General features: G+C 52.5%; 1 protein-coding gene across 4 annotated transcripts in view; it reads right to left on the reverse strand.

Moving 5' to 3' along the window:
- Positions 1-291: 291 nt before the first annotated feature.
- The window catches only part of LOC100275617 (uncharacterized), a 45,384-nt gene continuing 23,470 nt past the window's right edge, over positions 292-22,205 (reverse strand). For 2 of the 4 annotated variants that reach the window (XM_008674350.3, XM_008674349.4), the window contains exons 12-18: positions 8,450-8,534; positions 5,478-5,580; positions 5,306-5,398; positions 1,558-1,624; positions 1,046-1,112; positions 905-958; positions 293-715 (exon numbers count right to left, since the gene is read on the reverse strand). In XM_008674350.3, the coding sequence (XP_008672572.1) occupies positions 647-715; positions 905-958; positions 1,046-1,112; positions 1,558-1,624; positions 5,306-5,398; positions 5,478-5,580; positions 8,450-8,534 (538 nt within the window). In that variant the 3' untranslated portion in view covers positions 293-646. Of the gene's footprint in view, positions 716-904; positions 959-1,045; positions 1,113-1,557; positions 1,625-5,305; positions 5,399-5,477; positions 5,581-8,449; positions 8,535-22,205 lie in introns of all 4 variants that reach the window. The other 2 variants (NM_001149665.2, NM_001406864.1) reach the window with 2 other exon arrangements.

A 22,205-nucleotide genomic window follows, 5' to 3' on the forward strand; every position in this document is an offset into this window, starting at 1 on the left:
CCAAACTAAGCCTTACCTAATTAGGGCTTAGGTTTCATTTCTCCCAACATTTTACTCTCCTGGTTTTTCATGTAGCAGTACAAAGGATGCAGACACTTCGTACTACCACTGGATCCACACACGCAGAAAGAGTATTATTGAGAAAACAGGTTAAGGTTGCTGCAAAGGACATTTTCATGGAGGGAACGGTTCGTGATTATGGATTTTTTTTTTATCTTTTGACTTTTCTGATGTTGATGACACGTAAGCTCTATGCTACGAGCTCAATTAAATTTTGAGTATCCTACTCTACTGCAAGATAATAAGATATTAAATGTTACAAAGCGTGATACAAAGGATGGTGTATATGCTTTTCATTTTTGAACATGTAAAGAACTTGTGCATAAAAGCTACACTAATAGTGCGATAATTAGCAACGCTCCATGAGCTCACTTGCTTGTAGCAGAGGGAAAATTTCTTGGGTAGGCTGATGCTGGATGTGTCAACGAATTATGTCTGATAAAGTAGAGACTAGATTAATTGAATATATAATGAAAACATACAGGAAACAGTCCTCAGAATATACCCATTAGTTCACATTGGCCCATATGCCCTATGATTTATCCATTGTGCTACTTCCTACTTGTGTGGTACCAACCACGTGCTCTCAAGATGCATGGCTTGCATGGTTTTCATTAGGATTAACTGCAGGCAAGTAGCCTCTTGGTCTCCCAACCTGATGAATGGTTAAGACAAATAAGTGAGTAAATAGTACCTCTATTCTCGAATATTTGTCGTCCGGTTAGTTCATTTTTATACTAAAATATGACAAATAAAAAAGAATAGAAGGAGTATCATGTATCGATTAGCACGATAATAAAAAATGATGAGCCAACAAAACAGTAAAGGCAAAGTGAACACTCACAGCATCCAATAGGGCAGACAAGACCGCAATACCAGGCAGCGCATCTAAACCGTACTGAAATGGAGGGGGGAAATATCAAATGCTTTCAAGCCAACTCTGAATAGTATTGGTCTGTTGTTCAAGTAATAAATTAAAAAATACCAAATGCAATGTGCGAGTTTTGTAGATGAACCCTCCACAACAAAGTATGCATGATAAGACAATGAACCTACACACAGACAGAACAGCAGTCAGAATAGCAAACACTAATACGGCAACAAAATTGCAGCAAGAGCAACAAAAAAGAATGGTAGTAATAGTTGTGCTACCAGGGATAGTACTGCAAGTACTAATAGTACCAGGGAAAAGTGAGCTTCAGTAAGCAGTAACAGCAATTAACGAAAGAAACCACAATTACCATGAAAATTATTCATATGTGCAAAAAACAATTGCTAATCATGGAAACACTAATTTTAGGGCTAGTTTGGGAACTCTATTCTCCTAAGGTATTTCTAATTTTCCAAGGAAAAATGAACTAATTTTTCTTGGAAAAATGAAAATCCCTTTGGCAAATGGGGTTCCCAAACTAGCCCTTAGGGGGACGGGAATGTGACAATCCACAATTAAATTTTCCATCACTGAGAAGGTAACTTGTTAAGTTAAAAAACACATACACGCAAGAAACAATTCCAAATTTTGCCCAGCCTTTCATGGGATCACTCTCTTTTTCTTGTCTGTAACCTACAGGAAGAGAGATATACAAACAAATTCATATAATTAGGCAACATCTAGATACTGGTATACAAAATGAGGAAAATAATGCAGAATTAAATATCATACTCATGTATTCAAAGGATTAAAATAGTGAAAATTGAAAGACTGTTCACAATCATGATGCACTTATCGGATCTTTCAAAAAAAACTTTGCTTATCTCACACCATTTGCAGAAACTATTTGTCTTCTATGATAAATATAATAATTGTCATCTCTGAATTTTGTTCTCTGATACTGGTGGAGCAGTGCTAGGGAGGTAAAAAACGGCCTGTTGCGGAAGGTCTCAACCTTAAAAACCGGGAACTGGAAACTTGGTCATGTTCCTCGTTCTGTGAACGTTCGTTCCGTTCCGGGAACGTGGGAACTATCTCGTTCTCGTAGTGTTAAAACCTAGTTTTTAGTAGCGTACCGCGTACCACGTTCCCGTTCCTCGATCCAGGAACCTGGTTACTAAGGTCTCAGCTCTCTTAACATTCTGGGCTTTTGGACTCTGGAAGCATCGGAATGTTGTGTGTTTGATGCCACTGCCATAAGTATGGTGGGTGACTTACAGCTTGCTGAAGAAGCAAGCTTTGAGGCATGGCTGGTGTGTGGGGTCTCTCCCATTTTAGTGTTCCAGCACCTAGTGATTCGGTCTTGTTGCAGCCGAGTTTATTTTTGTCACAGGCAAAAATGTACTTTGGGAACTATACAGTAAGAGTGTGCTTGTGGCTGTGAAACAGGGTTTCTACCATTTCCTCTTCTTTAATACAAAGATACGCAACTCACCTGTGTCTTCAAGAAAACATAATTGCCATCTCTATCAGAGTATGTCATGCTTGATATAGTCTCATTCTTAGTGACAAAGTTACAGGGTAAATGAGGGCGGGAATACTTTCACAAGGCTTTTACTGTTATTGTGTTGTGTATATTGTAATGGGCGTTCACCCACATTCCTGGATATATATAATATATGCCCTACCCAATTAGGGTTAGGATTTCACTCTCCAGCATGGTATCAAGCCATCTCCCTCCCTCATCCCTACAGCTGCCACCTTCCTCCCCCAGCTTCGCCCACATTCCTGGATATATATAATATATGCCCTACACAATTAGGGTTAGGGTTTCACTCTCCAACATGGTATTGAGCCATCTCCCTCCCTCCTCCCTGCAGCTGCCACCTTCTTCCTCTTACCTGTCGCCTCCCCTCCTCCCCCATCATGGTCGGCATCTCGGCTGCTATCACCACCACAACCCATGCCTCCACTTCTGCTAGCGCGCCTACTCAGCCTCTCCCCGACGCGCTCGCCCTTGGTGCGCCTGTCCTCGTGTTGCCCCTCCCCGACGAGCCTGTGTCAGCCTTCCCCCTTCCCAGCGAGCCCGAGCTGCCCCTCCACGACGTGACACCGCCACGCAAACCCTCCACGCCGCCGCCCCTACCCCCCATGGTGGTGCTGTCACTCGGCCTCACGCCCTCCCTCCAGACCAGCCCCACGTGGCCCACCGTTTCCCCTCTTTTCCGAGCTACAGTGGCCACTGCGGGATAGCCCTCCCGGCATGTGCTGGCTCCTCCCTCCACACTCCTCTCCATCCAGGGCTCTCCTCCCCACCCATGGAGCGTTGTCTCCACCACATCGCGTTGATGCTCTGCTTCCTCGCCTGAGCGGCAGCAGCTGCCACGGGAGCCCACCCCAGCCGCCGCCATGTTTCCTACTCCGGCTAGTAGGCTGAGGCACCCACCGCCTCTTTCGCACACATCGCGCGTGGCACAGCCTCTCTATCCACCGCCGACGCCCCCACCCCCGCGGTCATGGCCTTCTTCCCTATGGGAAACCCTAACCCTAATCAGGGTTGGGAGTGCATTAATATAAGCCAACTAGCTAGGCCAAGCCCATTACACAGAGGGGTATACAGGTAATTACAAGGGAACTAACCCCAAAACCCTTACGAGGTTCTAACAGAGGGGTATACAGGTATTTACAAAAAGACTAACCCCAAAACCCTAACGAGGTTCTAACACCCCCCACACACACACACAGTCTCAACTCTATCTTGTACAGATGTTGAGACTGGATCGAAACTCGGCAAAAACACTCGACGACAGCCCCTTGGTGAACATGTCGGTGAAATTGCACCGTGGTGGGGACGCTGAGAACTGGAACGTCACCGGCGGCGACACGCTCGTGGACGAAGTGAAGGTCGATCTCCACGTGCTTCGTGTGCTGATATTGCACAAGATTGGAGTGGGACAGCGCTGATGTTGTCACAATAGACGAGGGTGGCGCTGGAGGAGGTTGTGGAGCTCCTAGAGAAGCTGGCGGAGCCAGGAGGCCTCGACCACGCCGTTGGCCACATCGTGGTACTCGGCCTCAGCGCTAGAGCGGGAGACGACAGACCGTCGCTTTGCGGCCCAGGAGACGAGGTCGGCGCCCAAGAACACGGCATAACCAGTGGTCAACATGAGATGGTTGTGGCTTCAAAAGAAGGAACCTCAGCAGCCCTGGTCAGCATTTTCTATCCAGGTGCCTAACAAGGTTCGAGATTTTTTTTCTATTTGGCGGTAGAAACAGTGGTTGGAAACGGGTTTGCAACTTTATTTTGGACAGACCGATGGATCCATGGAAAGAGGATTATTGATCTTGCTCCTGGCTTTTTGCTACCATCCCTAAGCAAAGAGCTAATAGGAGGACAATGCAGGATGCCCTTACTAATACTTCCTGGGTGTTGGATATTCAGGGTGCCATCACTGTTTGGGTCCTCATGGATTTTCATACCCTATGGGATATTCTCAACTCGGTGGAGCTACAACCAGATGTGGATGATTCTCATATTTTTAGATTTGCTTCTAATGGGAAATTCTCAACCAAGGTGGCCTATGAGGGGTTGTTCATCAGTTCAGTCCTATTTGAACTTTTCGAGCACATCTGGAAATCTTGGGCACCCCCGAAATGCAGATTTTTTATGTGGTTGGTGGCTCATAAGAGATGTTGGACTGCTGATCGCTTAGCCAGGCGCAGTATGGACCATCCGGAAAAGTGCCCCCTTTGTGACCAGGAAGTGGAGACTATTGATCATCTTTTGATCTCTTACGTCTTCGCTAGAGAATTTTGGTATCGTTGGTTGCGTCAAGTGGGGCTTCAAGATTTGTCCCCAAATCTGAATGAAACCTCCTCCTCATGGTGGAGACTCGCTGATGAGGCTGTTGCGGATCCAGTTAGAAAAGGACTCAACTTGTTCATCATCCTTGGAGCCTGGGTGCTTTGGAAGCATAGAAACCGTTGCGTTTTTTATGGAGAGTCTCCCAATATGGTTGTATTGTTCGTTTCGGTCTAGCTTGGACTCTTTTTTTCCTCTTAATATAATGATGCGCAGTTCTCCTGCGTGTTCGAGGAAAAAATATGGTTGAAGTGTTGATCCAAGCTAGAGAGGAGAGCAGACTATGTGAGATTGCAGGAGCTAAGGGCATTTTGCTCTTAACTGATCCCTTCCTAGATATCTAATTTAGTGGTAGTTTTTTGTCCTTGTGTCCTCAATGGATACTTTTGTGTATTTTCGTTTCTGACTGCCGTGAGCTGGCCTTGTAATGTTGTGCTACCTTTCTTCTTAATATAATGATGCACAATTCTCCTGCGCGTTCGAGAAAAAAAAATTCTATGGCTAGGACTAACCACATTTTTTCGTTAGTGTAAATTCAATTGGGTCATAGCCCTCCACAGGGATAAAAATATGGACCTCATAAGGACTGGTTCGAACAATTTCACCTACAAAACGTAGAAAACAGAGTTATTCTTATTGAAGCTGTATAAAGCATCACAATGGATACACAAGGAAGACACTAACATCTCCAATCCACATTCAAAACTGTAGGAGACAGGGTACTAGGCATGGCATCATTGAATCCTGATCCTGCAAGTGTAACACCAAGCCCTTTCACTGGATTAACCTGCGACAGATAGAATTTTACATGTAAACTGTGCAACTGGCCTTGTAATTAGCATTAATATGGCAACAGTTAACACCAAGCCCTTTCTCTTATCTCACGTTAATCCCAAATAAAGATGAGGCGATGGCTCCCAAAGATGTGTCCATGATAACTACCTCCTAGTGCAGCAATCAATCAAGCTCCTTCACAAAAACAAGACACCAACTCTGTTTCTAAAATTAGACGTGTCGAAAGTGTTTGGCTGTCTCTTGGCAGTCTCCTAGATGTGATGACTCACTTGGAATTTGGTCCTATTTGGTGCAACATGATTTCTAATTCACTTAGGACTGCATCCACTAAAATCATTCTCAATAGACAGCCAGGGGCTGACATCAGTCACGTGAGAGGTCTCCATCAAGGAAACCCCCTCTCCTCTATGTTATTCATTCTGGTCATGGATGTTCTTAACAGCATCTTCTCTTAGGCTTGTGAGTTTGGGCCCATTCATCCTTTGGCTAATGGTTTACAAAAACAACGAAACTCCCTTTATGCAGATGATGTGGTCCTGTTTATCAAGCCTACGGAGGATGAAATGCAACTTGCTATGAATATTCTCAACAGATTTGGAGATGCCTCAGAGTTACACACCAATCTGCAGAAAAGTTGTGTAATTCCTTTTTAACGCGGTTCAGACCATATGGAGGTGGTTGAGCAAACCATCCGTTGTGTGCGCTCAAAGTTCTCATGTACTTATTTAGGGTTACCCATCTCCAACAGAAAGTTAACAAAATTCGCTCCTTGGTCATGGGTCGAGAAGATAGATAACAAACTTCCTGCAAAGTAGGCCTTATGAAAATGGCTGGAAGAGCTACTTGGGTGAAATTTGTCTTGACTGCAATTCCTATTCATGTGCTGCTAGTTATCAAGGTCCCAAAATGGTTCATCAAAGCAATCGATAAATCAAGAAGAGCTTTCTTATGGAAAGGTAGACAACAAATTAATGGTGGTTCATGTCTTGTGGTTAGGGATAAGGTGTCTAAATTTGTGCTCATGAGTTGGGCTCTGCAAGTCCGTTGGCTCTGGTTAGAAAAAACTGGGGCTCCGAGAACTTGGAATGGCTTAGAGATACTAGTTCACAAGAAAGCAACATCCTTTTTCCATTGCAATCGTTACTATGGTTGGTAATGATTTGACGACCCGTTTCTGGTCCGTCAGATAGCTGATGGGTCGTAGCATAGCTGATGTTGCTCCAGCTACGTTCGAGGCGGTTTAAATTACATTCAAGAGAAAAAGATTTGTGGTTGATGCTTTAGGGGACTAGAGATGGTTTTCTGATACCCAGGGTAATTTGTCAATGGTTGGCCTTTTTCAATTTTTTCAACTTTGGGATATCCAACATGAGAAGGGTGGGCATGGTGCAGCGGTAGAGCCTACCGTCTGTAACCGGAAGGTCTCAGGTTCAAGCCCAGCCTCTGCATATTATGCGGATAAGGCTTGGCGCTTAAAGATACCCTTCCCTAGACCCCGCACAGTGCGGGAAGCCTACGGCATTGGGTACGCCCTTTTTTTGGGATATCCTACATGAAATGTTTGTCAATGGTTGGCCTTTTTCAATTTTTTCAAGTTTGGGATATCCTACATGAAGTGACTCTATCTGACCAAGATGATCAGCACTTTTTGTGTTTCTCTAGCTCTAGAAAATATACAACAAAATCAGCCTATCTAGCATTCTACAATTTTTTTTCTCGAACACGCAGGAGAGCTGTGTATCATTGAATTACGAAAAGAAGGAGGGTCTAAAAATAGACCAAATACAAACACAAAAAAGAAAAGAAAGAAAGAAAGAAGAAGAAAAAATAATCATGGCCATCCGGCCACAACAAAACAAGATGACCACCTAAAAGGTCACCATAACTGCAGACCCAACACACCAGTCCAGCCCCAGACACAAACAAACTTCCTTATGTGGCTAGCGACTGATCCCTCTACCAGATCCCTGAAGGACACCTAGAATGGGAGCTGTAATAAGGGCAAGGTGTTTAGCCCCCGCGAACTTCCATACAACAATTTCTTCAGCTCTTCTAATAGCTCCCTCCAGACTGGGTTTAACTCTGTAAAAAACGCACCCATTTCTATGGTTCCAGAGAGTCCATAACCCAAGGGTAATTAAGAAATTAAGCCCAATCCCCTGCAGCTGCTCACTGATTCTGCTCCACCATTCCATAGTTTTAACTTCTCCCAACTGAGGAGCAAAGCCAGGCAGGTTGACCTGTCCCAGCAGCTGAAACCAGAAGCTCCTGGCAAAGACACAGCCCACCAAAATGTGGTCTATGGTTTCTTGATCTTGGTCGCACAAAACACATTTGTCAGGATGGCTTAAACCTCTCTTCTGCAGACGGTCTGCTGTCCAACATCTTCCAAGATCAGCAAGCCATAGAAAGAATTTACATTTGGGAGGAGACCAAGTTTTTCAAACTAGTGTTTTTGAACCTTAGAAGCGAATCTAGAAAATTTGGGCTCCTAGTAAAATGCAACATTCTTATGGCTTGCTGTTCGGAACAGGGTTGGGAGTGCATTAATATAACATAGTTAGGTGGGCCAAGGCCCATTACAATAGAGGCATTACAATAGAGCATGTGGTTACACTAACAGGTGGAAACGAGCAGGGTAATGCTGGAACAGTGATGGCACAGAAATGTTTTTTGACGTTGACTTAATACGTTAAGTGGACTAAATGGAGGTAGATCAAGCAAAATTTCAAGTTACACAATCAGGGGCAATGATGCGTGGTCGAAAAATGAGGCCAAATAGGTAGTTGGAGTTCAAAACAGGGACAACCATACAATTACCCATCATATTTTGACAGCCCCGAATTCGTTTTACATTTTACCTTGAAGGTCGGTTTCCCAACAAGGCCTGAGAGTGAGGACTTGGCGCTAAGGTAAAGAGACACATGAATCTGCTCAGTCTGGAAGCTGCAAGGGAAATAGAATATTGGTGAAAATAATATAGAAATAGTAGAGCGGATTCTATTTTCTAACATAGATGAATATAATCAGATATATAATTATTAAAAGTGTAAGGACTACAATATGTAGTAAAAATTCTAGGAGTATTGAAATAGCTAGCATGTGCTATTTTAGACAGCTTAGGGTGGTATGGCTGCACATGCTTGTTGCCTTGTGCGTCTGCCCCTGGTTTGGTTAGTTGGTCTCAATAGGCAAGGATCTCCCTGATAGGATTGTGTATGATTGTTTCCTTTTCCTGTGGACATCCTTATCTATATGTACTTGAGCATTTGCTCCCATTAATCAATCATCATATTTCTTCCAATTCATTGTCTCAGAAACTATCAACCACCTGCTAGTGTCATGTGTTTTCACAAGTCTTCTGGTATAACCTGCTAAGAAAGTTTGGCCTACATAGCTTAGCCCCACAGCCAGATACTATCTCTTTTTTGGAATGGTGGGAGAGGGCCTCAGCTGTTTTTGAAGGAGAAAGGTTGTAGGGTAAACCCCTACAACACGATTTTATTTAATCAAAAAAAGGTAACAATAAATGAGAGCTTTCTACATTGGAGCGGAATCTTTTGAGCCTTGGAAAAGAATTTGGAAGAGCTGGGAACAACATCCAATTTAGTTTCTTGTAAGCAAATGATATCAATTTTTGAGGAACCAACTAAAGAGCGGACTGAGTCTTGCCTAGCCGAGGAATTTAATCCTCTTACATTCCATATCAGAACACGTTCCGGATTCATTGACACAAGGGCGATGAGAACAACCAAATGGAAAAAACAAAGCAGAACCAATCCCAGACCCTACAAGTGGTCAGGAAGCTGCCAGCCAAACAAGGCTGCAAGGGCTTTTACATGAATATCAGACAAAGATGTCTTGAAAAGATCAGCATACTCCTCTTGAGCCCTCTGGTCAATTCCTACATTATCAGCAATTATGCCAACTGCCTTCATGATTTTCTTGGTAGCACGTCTGTCAAGATCAGAGGCATTAAATTCAACGCCTACTCCAGCAACTCTGCGGCTGCGTCGTGGTACCGATCTGGAGGGCATTATGTTATCCTTCTTCTTCAAGATGACTGGAGGAGCAGGAAGCAATTTACAAGGTTGTCGAGTAACATATTTAAGGAACTCTTCTCTCTGCATAGACTGGGAAGCCTCCTGCTCGCCAGAATGGGAAGAAAGAAGACTGGGAACCACCACAGCTGGAGACATCAGAATGTCTGCCACAGCCGCAGTAGGCTCAACCAAACCCAAATTAGGATCAGGATGTGTAAAAGTTATTGCCGTGGCTGGCGACACCATAGCATCTGCCACATCCCCGATAATGACGGGGTCCTGACCAACGTGATCTGTCCCTGAAGAGATCTTCATGACAATTTGCTCCATATTTCTACCATCCTCACTGTCATCAGCAGCCAAAACAGTCGCCGAAGCTGGAGAAATCATAGCATCTGCTGCAGCCCCGACACTGCCATTCTCATCAATACCGTCAATCAGTTGTAACTTTTGATGTCTTTTCCTGGAATAAACTAACAGACTTGGCGACATAAGGTTCTGCAATTCAGATTCAACCATGGGAAGGCCCACTCCCCCGGAGTAGACAGTAACGTCCTGTAATTCAGATTCAACCATGGGAATCCGGGATGGAGATGCCAGGGGGTAGGTAGCTAGGACATCTCCAACAGCATCAGAAATAATAGCAGCTTCCGAACAAGTTCCAACATCCACTGGAATAACCTCTTGAGTCTTGACATAAGATTGTCGGGGGAGAGCCAGCCAAAGTATCTTCAGTAGCAACAATAGAACTAGTAGCTTCCAAAAGTGCATCATCAACCGCAACCGAGAGTGGAGACACAAGAGCAGACCATGTCTTAGGAATCCAAACAGACACAGATGACTTCAACTTCCGCTTGGGAATCCAAACTCTCTTCACCTTCTTGATTGCACCTTTCTCAGCGTTGAATATCCCCAGGGGGCCTAGCCGTTTATGGACCGGCAGGCGAGGGCGCGAGGCACCCTGAATCCTTCCTTCACAAAGGACTGCACGCGCGGCCCAAGTCGCTGGTGAACCGACAACCGAGGCATGACCGCAGCCGTCGAACTTTTTCTAGGAGAATTAATACCAAAGGACGACCTCCTAGATCGACGCCGCCTCCGCCGCGTCCTCCGCCGGAGGAGGTGACAGCTGTAGGGACTGCAGCATGTTTGGTCGGTCAAGGATCTTCACCGACACCCGGATAGGGTAGACTAATGAACGGCGCAGCATCCCACCATTGGTCGTGACCGGATCAACAATTTCAAGCTTAAACTCCCTGGGAATGGAGTTTGGGCTGGAACACCAGGCGGTAACCTTGAACACCTCACGCTGTCGCTCACAATCTAGGTTGTCGGAGAGCAAATCTCCGGCCGGGTGGCGGAGTGCACCCGCCCTAAATCCTAAGATGAGGAGGGGCCTAAGCGTTTTGCTTGTTAGTTGGAAAAGTGGGAAGAACACAAGAACACACAAGGATTTAGAGTGGTTCGGGCCACCGGAGCGTAACGTCCTACTCCACTGTGTGATGTATTGCTTGATAGCTTGTGGAGCTTGTGAGACTAAGATTGGGTCTAAAAGATTAAGCCTGTGTGTACCGTCGCATGCCTCCCCTTTTATAGCTGAAGGGGGGCATGCACAAAGGTACTGGGCCCCGACAAGTGGGCCCAGGGACAAAGAATATAGCGCTTGGAGCCACAAATGTTTGCTGCTGGGGCAATCTTCTTGTGCCCTGACGCCCGAGATCTCCGTATCCTCGGCGTGCAGGGGAAGCTTCTTGTAGAAGGGATGATGAGTACTGTGCGCCGCTCAGCAGACTGGTCAGGCGCGCCGTCTGCTGGGTGACCCTGACGCCGTCTGCCGGCGGATTGGACAGGACGCATTAAATGCTGAGAGGGCGCGTCGCCCGTCAGCGTGGTGGCAGGCGGCGCGTCCTCTCCGCAATAAATGCAAAGACTGCACAGCCGTATGGGCCTTACGTCAGGCTCGGCCCGTTGGCTTATGTCACGAGCCACAAGCCATGCGGTCGCGGCGGGTCTCCGCCTGAGCGGGGAGCGTAGGGCATGGTCTGGACACGTGTCGGCACCGAACCCTTGCCTGTGTCGGGGTCCTCCCCGTCCCGGGACCTTGCTAAGGCCCGGACCTCACTCGGGGGGGGGGGGGACCTGGGACCCACCCGGGGGACCCGGCATGTCACCTCGGGAGCTCCGGACTCGTACTTCACAGGGGTCCGGTGTTCCTCTGCGGAGGTCCGGACCCAACGGTGCTTCCCGGGATGTATTATCCTTCCTCGCCACGTGGTGCCCTTAGGCCTGCCCATGTGGTGGGGTCGGGTGCCACTCTCGGTGTGACCTGGAGGTCTCGTACGTGTGCATCGTCTTCATACTGTAGAAGAGGGTACCCCTGATTCAGGGTACCGACAGTGGCCCCCGGGCCCGCCTCAGGGGAGGATGCGAGCCTGTAGGTTGGGCCAGAGTCTGATTTGCGGTTGGCCTGCTGCTCCTGTGCGCCCGTTGGCGCAATTACCGCCGACCCGCCTATGGTCATGTCGTCTGCCACGCCTATTCCCACGGCTGACTGGCCTGTGACCATTGTACTTAATGTCATTGTTGGGCCACGCGCGGGGTGCCTCGAGTCGCTGCACTTGTTCTGAAAAACTTATCTTTTCAGACTCCCGCGACGGCCCCGAGAAGACATGGCATTGGCGCAAGCGTGCCCCGAGAAGACGTGGCATTGGCGCAAGCGGCGGTGCGATTTTTCCGCACCTAGTAACCGGCGCGCCGGTTGCATGACATGTGGGCCTGAGCCCCCGTGTTGGACTGCCGGTTGCAGCGAAGCTGAGGGGGCGCACAACCGCGGGGCGGTTGCACGCTTCTTGCGTGGCGGTTCGCCTTTTTAACCGCTGGTTACGGCGAAGATGAAGGGGCGCTTAACCGCGGGGTGGTTGCATGCTACTTGTGCGGCGGTTCGCCTTCCTGACCGCTGGTTGCCCCGAAAATGAAGGGGCGCATAGCTGCGGGGCAGTTGCACGCTCCTTCTTCGGGTCAGTCTGTATGACATGTGGGGCCTGGCCCCCGTGTCATAAGGTGGGAACCCTGGTGCACGTCGGGGGAGACTTCGCCCGTGACGATTCGGGGGCGCGAGTGGGGAGATCTGCCTTTAAAAAGGGGTCGATCTCTCGGGTAGTAGCCATGCCTCGCTCCTCTTGCATCCATCGCGCCCTTCCACCTTCCGGGCCTCCAGATGGAGTGCGCCGGTGTTCTCTGGAGGGATCCGCGTCAGGGCCGTCTCCTCCGGCGATCTCATCGCCGAAGAGCTCGTGCTCGCGGTGGTGCCGCCAATCTTGTCTTCTTCTTGTTGTTGTTAGAGGAGTGCAACCCCATGGGGGTTGGCATTCTTCCGCCATCGCTTGGCTTCAAGGATTTTCATCACGCAGCCTGGCTGCAATCTCCCACCAGTGGTCATCTAGAGGGATGACCACTAGTCTCGTGGTGGGGAGAAGCAAGCCGGGCTGCGGCCTCCCTCCTGCCCTCAGCTTCAAGGATGTTCATCATCCGTGCTGGAGAGGAGGGCGTGCCGAGTTGGGGCCCCGCCTTCCGCATGGGCTGACGGCCCGCTTCTTCCCTCAGTATCCTGGGGAGAAGGGCGTTCGCCAGCCTTGCGAAGGAGGCGAACTTCGGGTACGCGGGGCTGGCCGACTGCAGGTGCCGCCAGCCACCGCGTGCCCGGTGCTTCGGCTTGGGTGGCCTCGGCGCCGCCTCCGACGCTGCCTCCGACGCTGGGTCGAGGCGTGGTTGTCCGTTCACCGCACGGGCGACGGTCGCGCCGTGCGCAGGTCCGCCACACCCACGGCTTCTCCCGCGCTGTCGGCCGCACTGAGGGGTTGTATATGGCGTCGTGCGTCGCGGGGGCGGCGGCTGCGTTCTTGGATGTCCTCACTCCTTAGTGAGGACGGGAGTGAAGACCTTTTCGCGCGCGCTGAGGCAGCCGTCGCCTACCGTTGCAGAGGTGGTTGCTTCCGCTGGCGAGACCATCAGTGCCACCTGCCGCCGAGCCTCCAACTCTTTGGCTTTAATGGCCTCGTTGTCGCCCCCCGTAGGTAGACGGGGGCGAGGACCTTTCCGCAGCAGCGTACGTGCTGAGGTGATCGTCGCTGCTGGCGAGTCGTCGGTGCAGAGGCGGTCGTCGCCGTCGGTGCTGATGTGGTCGCCTCCGCTAGCGAGCTCCTCGGAGCTAGCTATCCCGTGGCCCTACTTGTGTGGAGGTAGTTCATTCCTGCGAAGTAGAGATGGAACTAGTGCTCCACTTGAAAACAGATGTAATACTTTCGCTTTTTGTAAGGTACTCAAGAGTACTATTTGTCAAGTAGTATTAGCACTTATCTATTTTCAACTTGTTCTAGTTGTTGCGATATTGTTGACTCCTCCTTAGTATCTGGCCCTCCGCCTGGGATGCAGGCTTGATGTGTTGAGGTTGGATACCAGCGTTTCTGAAAAGGTTGTCAACAATTCTCGGGAGGCAGCCTCGCCGGATCTGGATCTGTACACATCTTTAGCTAGGAAGCATTAGTAGTACACCTCATAGGGTTCCTTGTCTAACATTAGCCGTCCTTTGATACATGCTCGGGACTTGCAGGTTTTAGTCCGGGTGGCCAAGTTGCGTGTCCGGACCCCCTTGGGTCGCGGTTCTAGATACTAGGACACTTGTCGCAGGGCGGTGGAGCGTGCAGGCCCACGGTACGGGACCAGGCTGAGCGGTTGCACGGGCTCTGGACCACCCCAGGAGACTAATGCCCATTTTCTAGCTCCGGTCCCGAGGTTGTCGGACCCGCAGGACTTATAGCCCCAAATACTAAGTACCCGTCACGGAGTGGTGGAGCATGCATGCCCACGGTACGGGACCAGGCTGAGCGGCTACACGGGCTCCGGACCACCCCATGGAACGGGGTCCCGTTCTTTAGGGTCGGCTCCCAGGCTGTCGGACCTCCCAACTTTCGTATCGGGGGCCCTAGACTGCAAGCCTGGCTGCTCAATTCAGACATCGTAACGTTAGGACAGATAGGAACCATACGGGTGGGTTAGATAAAAAGTATTATCTGAAAAACTGCAAGGTAAGACCATGGAGCAGTGAGGTGGATCTATCATAGGGGCACAACTGAGGGGGCAGTTTTTCTTTATAACTCGTCATGCATGTGTGCAGACCAATAGACCGGGCTTACGGGGACAGACCCCACCGGATTGTCGTACACGTATGCGTTACCTAGTTACAAAAAAGGGAAACAGATTCGACCCCTCAGACTTGCTCTATGGATAGAACTTACAGAGATGTTTCAGCATCGGGGTAAGGCACTCCTTTAGTCGTAGCTAGATGGTTACCCTCGGGTCGGTGCGTTCCTGTTACCTTGAAGGGTCCTTCCCAGCTGGGGGAGAGTTGCGGAGCCCTTCTTGGTTTGGTACTTGCCGCAAGGCTAGGTCCCGACCCTGGGTCCCCATCTGCATTTGACACGGGAGCCCCCGTCTCTGGCTGCGACAGTTCTTGTATGTACCTGTCGGAAGCCTGGACCCGCGGGGGATCCAGAAGGGTTTCTGGAGGAAGGCATGCTTCAGCTCCGTAGACTGGGGAGCACGGGGTCCCCCTGGGGTCCGCCTAGTTGTCTTCACCGGAGTAGGAGCCTCCGGCGAAGACATCCTTCAGGTCCCCCTCAGGCGACAGATACCCGAGATCTCGCTCTGCCGCGGCCACCTCGCCATCGTCCACCTTTTCTTTGCCAGGTCGGCGGCGAGGTGGAGAGCCGTCTTTGGAAGACTGCTTGCGCCGCTCACTGACACGTTTCGCGAGGTCAATGATCTCGTGACACTCCGTGGCGACCGTTGGGGTGCACAGGGCGTGAGCCGTTGTTACCCCTCTGCGGCCGTGGGTGTTTGTTGCGGTCGCCCTGGCCCCCGGTCGTGGCTGCGACCACCAGAGCGGTGGACTGTGGCTTCTAGTAGTCGCGGTCCTTCTTCTTTTTCTTCTTTCCGTCCAGGGGGACGGCACCCGAGCCACCCGACTGGGCAGCTCCGGTTTGCGGGGCTGAGTGCCATGCACGGCCCTTAGCAGCTCTGGCGCATTTATCGGCCAGAGCGAAGAGTGTGGGGACAGTTTCCACGTCATGCGTGGCCAACTTCTCCAACATTTTTTCATCACGTACTCCCTGTCGGAAGGCCGTGATGATGGAAGCATCAGAAATACGAGGTATAGTACCTCGCACCTTGGTGAAGCGGGAGACGAACTTCCAGAGAGTCTCCCCAGGCTCCTGCCTCACCGCATGGAGGTGGGCCTCCACACCGTGCTGCTGGTAAGCACTGGCGAAGTTCGCAACGAACCGCGCACAGATCTCTTCCCAGGAGTAGACTGACCCCGGGGTGAGGTTCATGAGCCAGGTCCGGGCAGGTCCAGACAAGGCCACATGAAAGTATGTTGCCATCACAGCGGTATTTTCACCTGCTGCCGTGATGGCGGTAACGTACACCTGCAAGAACTCCGACGGGTTCGATGTTCCGTCGTATTTTTCCGGCAGGTGCGGCCGGAACTTGGGTGACCATGACGCTGCGCGGAGATGATCCGCAAGGGCGGCGCAGCCCACACCGGCCAAGGGGACACCCGTTTGGGACCGGGTGCCCATCGGTGTCTGCGGTGCAACCGCAGCAAAATCTTGATCGAGGTTGCGACCATCGATGTTTTGGCGGCGCTCGCGCGCCCTTTCCAAAGAGACCCGGGCATCCTCTCCCGCACGCCTGCGGTTGAGTTCTGCCCGGAGGTCGTTGGTCTATGCGCCCCTTACATAGGGCGAGCGCACAGACGCCGACGCCTCGTGTTGGCGTAGGGATGACCGCGTCCTCGACCTGGTCAAAGTAGAATGTGCCATACCGAGCTGTCGGTCGACGTCGTCCCGCCATTGCTTCATGGCCCCTGGTGAGGCCGTGGAGCTTGGAGGGTGTTGCAACAACTCCCTGGCTGCCGACAACGCCCCCGGAGATGCCCTCGATTGAGTCCGGAAAGTTTGCGTAGCCGTGTACTGTCGTGCGGCGTGCACAGCTGCAGTGCCTGGTACTGGCGATTGGGAACCTGCGGTGTGGAGGAAGCAGCTTCTCCCTCCACCGCAAAATCTACCGAAATCTCGGTGCGGTGCTCAATGATCTGCACCAACATGCTTGGGTAAGGAAACAAGCAAAAACCTAATGCCTAGCCCCCTACCTGGCGCGCCAAATGTCGGAGAGCAAATCTCCGGCCGGGTGGCGGATGTAAGTAGAGGGACTCTAACTCTCATCAAGAGGATGACACTATGAGTTGGGGCAATTTTTCTGTTTATTTCCTCAAACACTACACAATGTCATACCCATCTAAGGGTTGGAGACCCATATTTATAGCCCTAGAGGCTGCACTACCACACCTTCTCACACACACTACACAACAGGATTGTACTCTAGATGCTAAAGAGACTACAGAGGACAGTCAAAAGCGTCTGTTGTCTTCTAGATGCTAAAGGGACTACAGAGGACAATCAAAAAGCGACTGTTGTCCTTTAGATGCTAAAGATACTACAGAGGACAGTCAAGTTGTTCTCTAGATGCTAAAGGACTACAGAGGACAGTCAAAAGCTACTGCTGTCCTCTAGATGCTCAAGACTTATTCTATCATTCTCCCCCTAAGTCTTGGGCGTCGTCTTGTGGGAAAGTTGGGCCATCCCGGACCTGGAGCAAAGCTCAACAAACTTGATCTTCCCAAGGAGATTGGTGAGCAGGTCTGCAAGCTGATCATTGGTGCTGATGTAGCGCGCCTTGATGCTCCTTTCTGCCAAGCAGTCTCGGATGAATTGGTATCTCAGCCGGATGTGCTTGCTCCGTTCATGGAACACGGGGTTCTTGGCCAATGCCAGAGCGGACTGGCTGTCCACCCTAAGTTCCACCGCTCGAGTGTCTCTCCCGAGGAGATCACCGAGCAGTCGAGCCAGCCAGAGCGCCTGAGTCGAAGCAGTGGAGGCCGCTATGTACTCGGCCTCGCAGCTGGACATGGCCACCACCTGCTGCTTGACCGACTGCCAGCTAATGAGGCACTTGCCAAGGAAGAAGAGGATCCCGCTTGTGCTCTTGCTACTGTCGATGTCACCGGCGTGGTCGCTGTCGCTGTACCCGACAAGGTGTGCCCCCAGGGCACCTCGGGTAGTAGAGACCGTGGTCGAGAGTCCCCGCAACATAGCGGATGATCCTCTTCACAGCCTGCTCATGCTCCGTCGTCGGTCGCTGCAGGAACCGACTAACGTAGCCGACGGAGTATGCCAAGTCAGACCGTGTGTGGACGAGTTAGCGAAGGCTCCCCACAAGACGCTGGTACTGTGTAGCATCCACCTCCTCCGTCGTGCTGTCGCGACTCAGCTTCAGCCTCTCCTCCATCGGAGTGAGAGCTGGGTTGCAGTCGGTGAGCAGGTCATGGGCTATCTAGGGTTTGCACGGCATGTGGCGGCTTGGGTGCAGGTCTCGGTAATTCGCTTCTAAAAATGGGATCGGCCGCCGCTGGCCCGGACGGTCCGCGCCCACGTGCGGACGGTCCGGACATGCGCAGATCAGCAAATTTATCGTCGATGTGCGTGGGAGGCTGTCGTTGCCCAGGGTATATGTCCATCGGCATCCCATAAAGGGGTTGTGACTGGTCGTGACAACCTGTAGCCGATGAATTATGTGTGTATTCCCTCAATTCAACCTCGTGCGAAGGAAGATTTGCCATAGTAGACTTATTAAGTACACGCACTAGCCTTTTATGATCATTTTGTATATCCCCTACGATACGTTGTAACTGTTCTCGTTGTTCGTCTATGTAAGCTTTAAGAGATTGGAGTTCGTTAGTGCTACTTACATCGGGGGTAATCGTAGTAGGTCGGAGCGAAGCCAGATCTGTCGCCCGTTGTCGAACGACTTTGTTGTTCCTGTCCACTTTGAAATCGGCCAGGAACTTCGCCTTTGCTTCTTGGATCAGCTGCTCCTGGCGCTCCTCGAACAGGAGTTGTTCTTCAGTCGGCAAGGTTTCCCATGTCGGTGTGATGATGTTGCTGGTGGAAACTTCCGAGCTATCTTTTGAGCCGGCCATTGAGGGCCGATTTGATAGGTCTATATGTGTTGTCCCCAGCGGAGTCGCCAAAAAGTATGTTGACGCCTTTTCGGAGCGCCAAATACTCAAGAAGAACTGGCGGACGAAGTGCAGGTCGATCTCCACATGCTTCGTGCGCTGATGCTGCACGGGGTTGGTGGAGAGTTAGACCGCGCTGACGTTGTCGCAGTAGACGAGGGTGGCGCGCTGGAGGGGACTGTGGAGCTCGTGGAGGAGCTGGCGCAGCCAGGAGGCCTCTGCCACGCCGTTGGCCACGGCACGGTACTCGGCCTCAGCGCTGGAGCGAGAGACGACAGGCTGACGCTTGGCGGCCCAAGAGACGAGGTTGGCGCCCAGGAACACGGCGTAACCTGAGGTGGACCGACGCGTGTCGGGACAGCCAGCCCAGTCAGCGTCGGTGTAGACCACGAGCTCCGACGTCGGGGATGGTCGGAGAAGGAGGCCGTAGTCGAGGGAGCCGCGGAGGTAGCGCAGAATCCGCTTGAGCGCGGTGAGATGGGGCTCCCGCGGAGTGTGCATATGCAGGCACACCTGCTGGACGGCGTATGCGATGTCGGGCCTGGAGAAGGTGAGGTACTGGAGCGCGCCGGTCAGGCTCCGGTAGGACGTCACATCGGCGACCGGAGGCCCGTCGTCCTCAGAGAGCTTCGCCTGAGTGTCGACAGGCGTGGAGCAGGGCTTGCAGTCAGACATGCCAGCCCGCTCCAGGATGTCGATGGCGTACTGGCGCTGGTGGAGGAAGAGACCCTGGGGCCGGCGCTCGGCGGTGATGCCGAGGAAGTGGTGTAGGGGCCCCAGGTCCTTCATCGCGAACTCCCGCTGAAGGGCGACGATCGTGCGGTGAAGAAGGTCGGCGGTGGATGCCGTGAGCACAATGTCGTCGACGTAGAGCAGGAGGTAGACGGTGTCGTCGCCGCGCCGGTAGATGAACAGGGACGTGTCCGACTTGGCCTCAACGAAGCCGATGGAGGCCAGGTAGGAGGCGAAGCGACTGTACCATGCCCGTGGCGCCTGCTTGAGGCCGTACAGGGACCGGTTCAGCCGACAGACCAGATCCGGACCGTCAGCGTCGACGAAGCCGGTGGGCTGGCTGCAGTAGACAGTCTCCGACAGAGTGCCATGGAGGAAGGCATTCTTGACATCGAGCTGATGGATCGCCCAGTCGCGGGAGAGGGCGAGGGAGAGGACGGCGCGAACAGTGGCGAACTTGACGACGGGGCTGAAGGTCTCGTCGTAGTCCACTCCGGGGCGCTGTGTGAAGCCCCGAAGGACCCAACGGGCCTTGTAGCGGTCGAGGGAGCCATCCAAGGTCAGCTTGTGGCGAAATAGCCACTTGTCGGTGACCACGTTGGTGCCTGGCGGACACGGCACCAGGTCCCAGGTGTGGTTGGCCAAGAGGGCCGCGTACTCCTCCTCCATAGCACGACACCAATGTGGGTCGGCGAGGGCAGTGCGAACGGAGGAGGGCACCGGGGAAGCGTCGGGTGGAGTGCTGGACGTATCAGCTGCCAGGATCAGCCGGTCAACGGGGCGAAGAACGCCGGCGGCGCGTCGAGTCACCATCGGGTGGACGTGTCCGGGGTCGCGGTGGATGGCGACCGGGTGGTATACGGACGGCTCGGAGTGGACCGCCGGAACGTCGAGAGCGGCGGGTGTGGTCGGCTCGCGGCGGTGATAGACGACGGCGGGGTCGGCGAAGCGGGTCGCGCTCGTCGACGGGCCCGAGTCGGGGGCGCGGAGGTAGTGGCGTGGCCGTGGCGGTGGTAGACGAGCGTGGGGTTGGCGAAGCGAGCCGGGGTCGACGGGGCCGCGCGTGGCGCAGGCAGGATCGACGGGGCCGCGCGTGGCGCAGGCGTGGTCGACGGGGTCGCGCGTGGCGCAGGCGGGGTCGACGGGGCCGCGCGTGGCGCAGGCGGGGTCGACAGGGCCGCGCGTGGCGCAGGCAGGATCGACGGGGCCGCGCGTGGCACAGGCATGAGCGACGTGGCTGCGCGTGGCGCGGGCGGGGTCGACGGCGCCGCGCGTGGCGCGGAAATGGGCGCGAGCTGTGGCGTCGTGGCTGTGCGAGGAGCAGATAACGGCGCAAGACGGGGCGCCGGGGGTGGGGGGGAACCGGGTCGGACTCGAGGAGGGAGTCAAGATCGGTGGGTGGGGTGGAGCCTGCAAGGGGAAACACATCTTCGTCAAAGACGACGTGACGAGAGATGATGCGGTGGGAGGTGAGGTCCAGGCACCGATACCCCTTGTGGTCAGGGGAGTAGCCGAGGAAGAGGCAGCGAGTGGAGCGAGGAGAAAGCTTGTTAGGGGCGGTAGCGGAAATGTTAGGGTAGCAGGCACAGCCGAACACGCGCAGGTGGTCGTAGGAAGGGGCTGTGCCGTACAGGGCGAAGTGAGGTGTAGGGTGGCTCACCGCCTTCGAGGGAAGACGGTTGAGGAGATGCGTGGCGGTATGAAGGGCCTCTGCCCAGTAGGTGGCAGGGAGAGACGCCTGAAAGAGAAGGCAGCGGATCATGTTGGTGGTGGTGCGAATCATGCGCTCGGCCCGACCGTTCTGAGCAGAGGTGTAGGGACACGAGAGACGCAACTGGACGCCGTGAGTGAGGAAGAAAGATCGGGAGGCGTTGTTGTCGAACTCGCGGCCATTGTCGCACTGCAGGGTACGGACCGGGCGCCGGAACTGGGTGGATACCCAGGCGAAAAAGTGAGTGAGGGTGGTAAACGTGTCGGACTTCAGCCGAAGGGGGAAAGTCCAAAGGAAATGGGAGTAGTCATCCAGAATGACCAGGTAGTATTTGTAGCCGGAGAGGCTAAGGATAGGAGATGTCCAGAGATCACAGTGGACAAGATCAAAGGCCTGAACAGCCCTGGACGTGGAAGTAGAAAAAGGAAGACGGGAGTGACGGCCGAGCTGACAAGCATGACAGAGGCGCTCAGAAGAGCCCCGAGTATATGATATGTCGGAGTGGCCGGAAAGCTGGGACATGACGTCAAGTCCAGGGTGCCCGAGGCGACGGTGCCAAATGGCGGAGGTGGTGGTGGTAGTAGCAAGAGCATGTGATGTGGTGGTAGTAGTAAGTACAGGAGATGAGGTTACTCTGGTGTGGGGAGTGGAGGGCAAGTGAAGAGAATAGAGGGGGCCGGAGCTGTCACAGCGAGCGAGCACAGCATGTGTGGGAAGGTGGCGTATGGTGAGGCCCCAGGGGTCGAACTCCATAGAGCACTGGTTGTCACTAGTGAAGCGACGAACCGAGAGGAGGGGATGAGTTAGTCCGGGAGCAACAAGGACGTCGTTAAGGCAGAATGGTCCTGGAAGAGCCGATGTACCTACTGAGGTGACCGGGAGGGTGGAACCGTTGCCGACGACGATGGAGGTAGGATGTGAGGGGTGGGGTGGATGGGAGTGGAGTAACGAACTAGTGGTGGGGGTAGTGTGGAAGGAGGCCCCGGAGTCAACCA

Source organism: Zea mays, chromosome 3, assembly GCF_902167145.1.
Source record: "Zea mays cultivar B73 chromosome 3, Zm-B73-REFERENCE-NAM-5.0, whole genome shotgun sequence".
Classification (NCBI taxonomy): Eukaryota; Viridiplantae; Streptophyta; class Magnoliopsida; order Poales; family Poaceae; genus Zea; species Zea mays.